General features: G+C 37.6%; 1 protein-coding gene across 1 annotated transcript in view; it reads left to right on the top strand.

Annotated features, from left to right (window-relative positions):
• Nucleotides 1-3,599: 3,599 nt before the first annotated feature.
• fscn2.L (fascin actin-bundling protein 2, retinal L homeolog) overlaps nt 3,600-9,152 on the top strand; it is a 31,292-nt gene continuing 25,739 nt past the window's right edge. The window contains 1 exon segment of the mRNA NM_001127878.1: nt 3,600-4,425. Coding sequence (NP_001121350.1) covers nt 3,600-4,425 — 826 coding nt within the window.

The raw sequence follows: 9,152 nt of genomic DNA, 5'->3' as shown, positions 1-9,152 counted from the left end.
CCCAATGGAAACCTGCAGCTATTTTTGGAGAATTAAAACCTATCATAATCTAATGACACCTCCATATATATATTCTTTCTTTAACACTAACTTGCAAAACAAACAAAGTAAAATGACCCAACCCTTCTTTCTGCAGTAGTACACTAAGTCACATTAAGTGTTACAAGTATATGTTATCCTAAACCGACCATGGGCCTAGCTGAGCTGGTAAGGGTGGAAAGAGATAACACAGACATGAAAAAATCATTAGAACCCAAGCTGCTGGCCTTATTTTCAGGAAGGGAGAGAGGTTCCTGAAACACAACCTTCGCCTTTAGGGAAACAAGTAATGACTGTAGACTATTATCTTTACTCCATTATCATTACCTGAGGTAGATAAAGAACAGTGTTTGTCTTGCTGATGATGAATTCACCCTGGCAAAAAACTCAATAAACTGTGACATATTTTTGGTATTCACTACTTACAGAAATAAATCGGAATTCCCCTAAATTTTTATGGTAATACCCTATGTAATAAGTCAACTAGAAATTATCTTTGAATCCATACTGAACCACTGTTTCCCCACATTTCATACACATACAGGGGATTATTTACTAAAATCCGAATTTATCTCATATTTTATTTAAAAAACCATGATCAAATTCCCATGCCTAATTTTAGCTTATTTATTAATTTAAAACCTCAAATTAAACAGATTGCAGAAAAACTCATAAAATCAAGCAAAAACCCCAAATCACTCTAATTTTTCAGACTTTTTCTTGATTGCTCTAATTTTTCAGTCTTTTTCGCTGAATTTTTCACGTTTTTGCATGAAAACCCAGAAAAAAAAGTAGGCTTTTCAGGCTAAATCCAGTGCTGACCACAAAGATTAAGAATAAAAAAAAAATAGAATAACATTCTGTGTATGCAGATTCCCCCCCTGAATCCCCTGACTTGCATGTATTCTGTTATCAAGCTAGCCTAGGTCACTAGTACCCTGGCCTTGAGGGCAGAGCCACCTGTTTGGCTGTAAGAGCAGTTCTTTGGGGTTTTTTTTTACTGTGAGGTGATAGCTCTATTCTCTCCCACCGGTAACTCCTTTTTACAAGTTAATTGCCCTGTGATCTCTTTGTTTGGGGGTTCTGACTCTTTGTGAGTTCAGAATTCACTGAGCTTGTGTGAAATACACTTTAAAGTCTTTCGCCTCAAGTGGTTTCCTAATCAAGGTATGAACCACCTTTTTATGTTATCTGCTTTTTGCTACTGGTTTTGTAAAGTTGCCTTGCACCAATGATAAGGGAGTCCTCTGAATTCCAGATAGACTTGGAATTAGTAATTGAGGACTGCCCCTAGCAACCCAGGGGTTTTCTAGTAGTGCCTGACTGTTGCCACCAGTGTGTTTTATAGGCAAAGCATTTCCATGCATCTTGTGGGAAGCAGTGACAGGCAAATTAGGATATTTTGACCACTGTCTATATAAACCTGCAAATGTGTTTGTATGTATAACCATGCCCACACTCATAAGACCCTCGAAGTGTCTCAGTTGTAACGTACCCACTCTAAAGCAAAATCACCAGCTTTGAAAAATACCATCTGAAAGCCAGAGTTGTGTTTTCAATCTTAATCAGGTCACATTGGAAAAGCTCAGTACAATAGATCTTTTTTAATAGAGCAAATAGCATAGTCAGTAAGAGATTTGAATTTCAGCTCTCTGAGTCTCAACTATTTGCTCTGTTAGGGAAGAGGACTGTTGGCATATGCCAAGAGCGCCTTTATTAAAACAGGGTAACAAAAACCTCTTTTGTAGCTATTGTTGTTACAGCCTGGGTTTCCAATTTCTGTTCAGTTTTATGTACCTAGACTTTTTATTTGTTACTCTTTCTAGAGTAAAGTGAGTTTATTGTATCCAATCCAATGCACATACTTTTTCCACTGCTGTTTTTTTAAGATCAGTTGCTTACAACAAGAATTTAGATAATGCACAAAAGCCCTTCCATTTATTTGGTGTCTACTGGTGTATCAAGGCAATGTGTTGAGAAAAAAGCATGGTAAAATAATTAAAATATATGTTTTATTATTTTATTTATATCATTTATAAAGCACAAGTATATTTTGCTGAGTTTTACGTCACTTGAATCAGTCCATGCCACTGTCAAACTTACAATATAAAAGCTTATCATGTAAGGTTTTCATTTAGGCTCACTATTTGATCAGGAACCAGGAAACTTTCTGTGTGTTTTAGGAGATAGCTAGAGTATCCGGAGGAAACCCACACAAGAATGGGGATACTGCCCTAAGTGGATGCAAACCTAGGACCCAGCACTGCCACTGCACCCCCAGGCTGGCAATATTTTATACCTGTATATGTTTTCCAACAATTACACTGGACACAACTATATTCTTTCTCTTCAATTCAAATGGACTTTTCTGGCAGAAAGGTATGATCTTATTTGGGAAATACAATTAAATTAGAGAAAAAGGCAGAATTATTGTTAACAGCACAGATCAGCTGTTCCTTTTGTCTAGATTAAAAAGCAATAAAGCGTCCTAATACCTCCTTCTAAGTGAATGACATTGGGAGTGTACCAAAGAGCTTTCATTGTTATATCTAAGCAGTCAGTTTAAGCTTTAACAACATAGTCTTAGGAAACAGGAAGCTTTTTTTCACTTGTTCCAGTATTTTAGGTAAGGAATTGCATCCCCATGTGCAGACTATATATATATTCCTCTGGAACACCTCTGAGGTTCAAAGATTCAACTGTAGGGGTTTTGAACAGATGGAGACAAAGCACAGTTAGGAATGCTAAACGGATTAATCAGAAAAAAATATCAGGATAATTGTTAAGGAGATTATGCCCTGGGCAGCAGAATTGGGGCATAGGAGGTGACAAAAGGAATCAGAGAAGCAGGCAATATTATACAGGTATAAAAAGGAAAAGGTACAGACAGAATTCAGCTGATGAAGAGGAGGGAAGTATTATATTACCAAATTGTTGTGCTTTTTATCAGGTACCATTTTAGTCAGTTGAATAACGCACCTGTCAATTAATATTTTTCTTGTTTTGTTTTGCAAGGAGCCAAAAACAAAATATTTTACAGCAAGATGCACTGCTCTTTTCAACAAAACTAAATTTCATAGCTATATAAGAACCAGGAGAAAGTGCTCACTCAGATGAGTTGAATATTTGAGAAGCAGCTTGACAAAGGCACCATTGTTTGTGGCTTATGAAATAGTCCACTATTGGTTACTGGAGGTTTGCAGTTCATTGAAAACCAGAGACAGAGCTTTTGTAATCCTAGATGTGGCCAATTAAACTGACTGCAGCCACTGAGCAGTCCGGATGCAAGCTAAACATGTAAAGTCTTTCACTCCATTCTGTCTGAAAGGATGATGCGAACCAAACTTCAGCGTGCAGATTAGAGGAAGGCAACTGATACATCCCAAAGTAGAGGCATCAGGAGCCGGATCAACAGAGCGTCATATGGTGTTATGTTGAGGTGCTCTTAAATTCATTCAATATAATCCAGATCTGGCAGGGCTGCTCCTAGACACGGGCTGCAGTTAACACAAGACTCTTGCATTTGATCTGCATAGAATATTTCCCTGCAAAAGGAAAATATGCCAGCCAATGGAATACAGCAGATTCTGAAGATCCAGTTTGGCTTGATCAACTGTGATAACAGGTATCTGACAGGAGAAGCATTTGGTTTTAAAGTGTATGCTTCAGCCCCAAGCCTGAAAAAAAAGCAAATATGGACTTTAGAACAAGACGAAGTGGACAGTTCAGTGGTCTACCTTAAAAGCCATCACCTGGCAAGATATTTGTCTGCTGACAAAGATGGAAATGTATCTTGTCAAGCAGAGAAGCCAGAAGAAGATTGCCGTTTTACTGTCTCTGCCCAGTCAGATGGACGGTGGGCCCTCCATTCTGATCCCCACAAACGCTTTTTTGGGGGATCAGAGGACAAGCTGACATGTTTTGCACAAACCATAACTGAGACAGAGCTCTGGGCTGTACATTTGGCAATACACCCCCAAGCTAACCTTCTCAGTGTGAGCAGAAGGAGATATGCACATTTGACTGCCCAGGAGGATGAAATCTCCACAGACAGCAACATTCCTTGGGGAGTAGACTCTCTTATAACTTTGGTCTATCAGGATAAAAAATACTGTTTGAAGACATGTGACAATAGATACTTGCGGAATGATGGGAAGTTGGTAAAAGAACCTGATGAAGGGACTGGCTACACCTTGGAATTCAAAGTAGGAAAGTTGGCCTTCAAAGACTGTAGTGGGAAGTATTTGACACCAATTGGACCCACAGGTACTCTGAAATCTGGGAGGAGTTCAAAACCTGGCAAAGATGAACTATTTGATTTGGAAGAAAGTCACCCCCAAGTTGTCTTTATGGCTTCCAACAGAAGATATATTTCTACAAGGCAAGGTAAATATATTCACCCATTAACACCAAAGTCATAGTCTAACCCTCTAACATGCCATTGACAGGCAACATTAGTTTAAAATAGGAATTTTCTATCTACATAACTGAGAGACAATACATGCTATTACTATCTTAATTATCTTATCTTGTAACTATAAAATGCAAGTACAGGTATATGCTTTCAGGATTTAAGGCACAAAACTAACTGACTGCTGAACTACAATTCCCAGCATCCTATAAGACACATTGGGTAGATGTCGTGGTTCAGCTGCTGTAAGCATATATTAGCAGTCACTGGTTAAGTTATGGGGAATTTTTATTTCTGGGGATTTCTGTTCCACTTCTGATCCACTTAGTATGGGCATGTTGTACAGCAAGGCAGAAATTAATGCATTATTACATTTCTTCTGCTGTATGAAAAAAGTCAAATAATATTTATACACCCTAAAAATGGCTTCAAAATGAAGTATTCTGACAAATAATAATACTTTTTGTGTACTGCAAATTTTTTTGGTGGAGTATTTCTTTCACCTGTCACATTTCAGTTCCAACACCCATCATCTTTCAGAATTGTTTGAAGGGTCAGAGACTGGAAATATGTTTTCACTTCCCACTTTCTGACCAAAAAGCTGTTCCCTCTTGTATAGGATACAACATAAAAATCAAATTTCTTCCTTTCAAACTAGTAAGAAATGTAGTTTCATTTTGTATATGATTTAAAAAGGAAACATTTGATAACTAGTCAATGTGGTATATTCAATCAGTAATATCTACTCCATTAGTTTAAGATCTCTTATGGAGTGATGACAGATTACATATTTTATTAGACTTGAAGCCCATTCAAGATCCTATCTATATCAGGCAACATGCTATGCATTCTCTGTTATTCTTGGTCTAGTTATTTTTAGTGTGATCCCCAAGATTATTATTTTTCATTTTTGGAGAAAAGGATGATACTGTTCTTGATTTTTTTTCTATATCAGCACTGTAAGGCCACTGAATTATTCCAGACTTAAAAAGATTTCTCATCAAATTGTATATTTCTAGGGACAACTTGCCTGTAAGGGTAGACTAGTTCAAGCGTTATATGTGGATTGATTTAGCTGAGCTGTGCAGCTAATTGACTGTGGGTTAATTTTCTATATCCGGTATAAAATACAAAAAGTTAATAGCAGATATTACAAAGTCTCTACAATTAAACTCTAGATTGCTAGCTGTATTTAATGTAAAAATGTTGGGGCAATTTGTTGAGTCTCTGTCACTTGTCAGCTTGCTAGTTACATTTGTCTGGATTAATCAAGGGCAATTTATTGAATTGGTACAAATGATGCGAAAATAATTAAGGAAATGGTATTTTTCAAAAACAGGAACCTTTCTGTTAATGTTCTTCACAAACTGGATATGTTCCTCTGTAATGTATGTTTTTTTACTTATTATTTGTTGCCTGAAAAAGAACAAATTCTGAAAGTCAGTTTGAAAGCAGGCAGTGCCCTTCCACTAATTGGTCTACCATGGAGTGTAAGATGATTCATGAAGCCCAAGCAGCAAGTAACACAACTCTCATTTGCCTCACCTGATACTCTGTCAAAAGCCACAAGCTGTAACCAAGTCAACAAGACTACGAGGCATTAACCAGCAGGATGAAGTTATTTCAGTTTCATCAGCTACCATAAACAAAGCATAGATAAAGGATTCTTTAAAAGTGGAACATCTACTTGGTGAGCAAAAGTGTTATTTTAAGACAAAAAATATATCCGAACCATTTATCTAGGCCACATATATTTACTTTCATACCTTACTTACCATAACATTTAGGCAAAATTAGGATTAATGTGTATAGATGACTAACGTACCAAGGCAAGTTTCAAGTTTCACTGTTGTTTCTGTCTGAAGTGGTCATGATTTAAAGAAATTTATAGTAGGGAATGCATAACTCAAGAAGTAGTTTTCAACATAACAGGCCCTATATTTATTTTTTGTGGAAGACTGGATATAGAAAATGCTTTTGTTGTAATTTCTGCTGTCATCATTGCATACCTATGGAATAACATTATATTTAACATTATTCCATACATATACAATACTTTTACATACCTCCCAACTGTCCTGTTTTTTTTCACGGGACAGTCACAATTGTGACAGCTCAACCCGCAGTCCCAGATTGTTACTTAAATGTCCAGACTTTCTCTTTGATCTTCTGCACTAAAGAGCCAGAAAGACATACAAAGTTTCTAATTGGTTTTGGCAGACAGCCAAGAAAACGTGGCAGGTGCACTTAGATATTTTTGTTACAATTTAAGTTAAGCAAAGAAATAATTGTAACAATTTAAGATAAGCAGGTCTCTTGGGGAAACAGTGACTTGAAGCTTAAAGGGCAAATGTACCTTTATTAGAAAAACTGTAATAACACATAAAAACAGAAATGTGTTCAAACATAGCCTTCCAAACTTTGTAAAATGAACATGGTAATTAGGGGGTGTGGCCACAAAAATGGGCGTTCTCAAAAAAAATTTGCCGTGATACATGCAGCAAATATTTTTGTCTCTCTTTCTATTTCCAAAAGGTTGGGAGGTTTGCTTTTAAACTGCCATGTGCAAATGAGTACAACTTGCTCCTATGAGGGTAAGGGGTTGCATAAGGGTGGAACATGGATGGGGTGTGCACTTACACACCCTTCAGTTGGGTGAGGTACAACCTTGCAAAATGAGAGAATTCAAATACACTCACAATACTTTACAAAGCTTGTCAGCTTGCAGCCCAGCGTTGCTTCTGATCACATGACCCAGCATGATATACCAAATAGTAGCGAAAAACAAGATGAAGACGCAATGCTAATTACAAGTGGTGTACCTACGGTACCTCCAAACTTTTTATTTTTGCGGAATACAGCCAAACTTTTCAGGAGCCTCACGCTCCCTTCCTCAGTGGTTAGGTGCAGGTGGACAAGGTAGAAAACAGGGTTCATGTGCACAGTGTGCCTGTCTCATTCACAAAAGTAGGTGAAAGCAGTTTGCTCGTGGCATTGTAAATTTGTAATAGGTGCAAATTTCACAACCATTTCAGAATTCAGTGACCATAAGAGAACATGAAATATGCAAACTTTTCCTAGTGAGCATTTGGAGGATCTGCTATAAGGAGAAATATTGGTGGAGCCTAGTAATGAAACACAGAGGAAAGTCTAGTCATAAGAGGAGTGATGGAGGAAGGCATTGGTGCATTAACAATACAATGGGACTCAAAAGAAAACACGGGCTCCTTAGCAGCCGGAAATGAATGGGTAGAACATAACAACAATAAAAAAAATTAGCTAGGATTAATGTATTCATGTCCTTTTAAAGGATTTTCGTTCTACTGTGCATGAGCAGCAGCATGAAAAAAGAAGAAGTTGGAAGACGATCCCTCAGTGGTGCTCGCTGGAAGTATTGTCCCCTGTCATCAGCTGATTTCTCTAGTGTGGAGCAAAATACTACACTGCTATCATTAATTGCAAGAAGTTCACTGGGCAAGGCTATGAGATGATTTCCTAGAATGTATTTGCTATTTCTTCTAAGGGCTCAAAATTACTGGCTTACTATGAACCAACCAGCTGGTTAGCCATGCCTTAAGGTGCTTTAGGTTCCACATCCCTTAAGCTAAATAGTTTGATTGTCAGCATTTGGCAACTGTTGAGTGCCACTAGGAATTTATATGCAGCAAAAATATGTGGGTTGACAGTGTGGCTCCTTTAAATAATGATACTAGTATGGTTGTAACAGATACAGAAAAGACACGTGCTAAACCAGTTCTTTTATTCAGTATGTACAATAGAGGAGTCTCAGACCCACTTCATAACTGCTCGTTCATCTCAATCTAGTCAGTAGCTGACTCTGGATAGGGTTCATAAAGTTTTACTAAAAATTAATGTGGACAAGGCACCAGGGCCAGATGGAATACACCCCCAAGTACTAATAGAGCTTAGTTCAATTTTAGAACGACCTTAATTTCTGATTTTCTCAGACTTTCATCTGGTGTGGTACCTATGAAACGGAGGAAAGCTGATGTCATTTATATATTTCTATATTTAAAAAGGAATTATGATCTCAGCCTGGCAATTATAGGCCAGTAAGTTTGACATCAGTGGTGGGAAACGTATTTGAACGCTTGTTAAGGGATCATATTCAAAATTTTATCCTAGTGAATGGGATTATGAGCAGCAATCAGCATGGCTTTATGAAGGATAGGTCATGTCAGACAAATTTGATTTCTTTTTGTGATGAGGTAAGTAAGATGCTGGACAGTGGGGGAGAAGTGGATGTGATCTATTTGGATTTTTCCAAAGCATTTGATACCATGCCCCACACATGACTGCTTTCTAAACTAAGGTCTGTTAGGCTTAATGAAGTCGTTTGCATATGGATAGGAAACTGGCTACAGGATCAGGTACAGAGGGTGGTTGTTAATAGTTACATAGTTAAATTGGGTTGAAAAAAGACAAAGTCCATCAAGTTCAACCCCTCCAAAAGAAAACCCAGCATCCATACATACACCCCTCCCTACTTTTAATTAAATTCTATATACCCATACCTATACTAACTATAGAGCTTAGTATCACAATAGCCTTTGATATTATGTCTGTCCAAAAAATCATCCAAGCCATTCTTAAAGGCATTAACTGAATCAGCCATCACAACATCACCCGGCAGTGCATTCCACAACCTCACTGTCCTGACTGTGAAGAACCCCCTATGTTG

This window comes from Xenopus laevis, chromosome 9_10L (assembly GCF_017654675.1).
Source record: "Xenopus laevis strain J_2021 chromosome 9_10L, Xenopus_laevis_v10.1, whole genome shotgun sequence".
Taxonomy (NCBI): domain Eukaryota; kingdom Metazoa; phylum Chordata; class Amphibia; order Anura; family Pipidae; genus Xenopus; species Xenopus laevis.
This window is presented reverse-complemented; position numbering and strand designations above follow the sequence as displayed.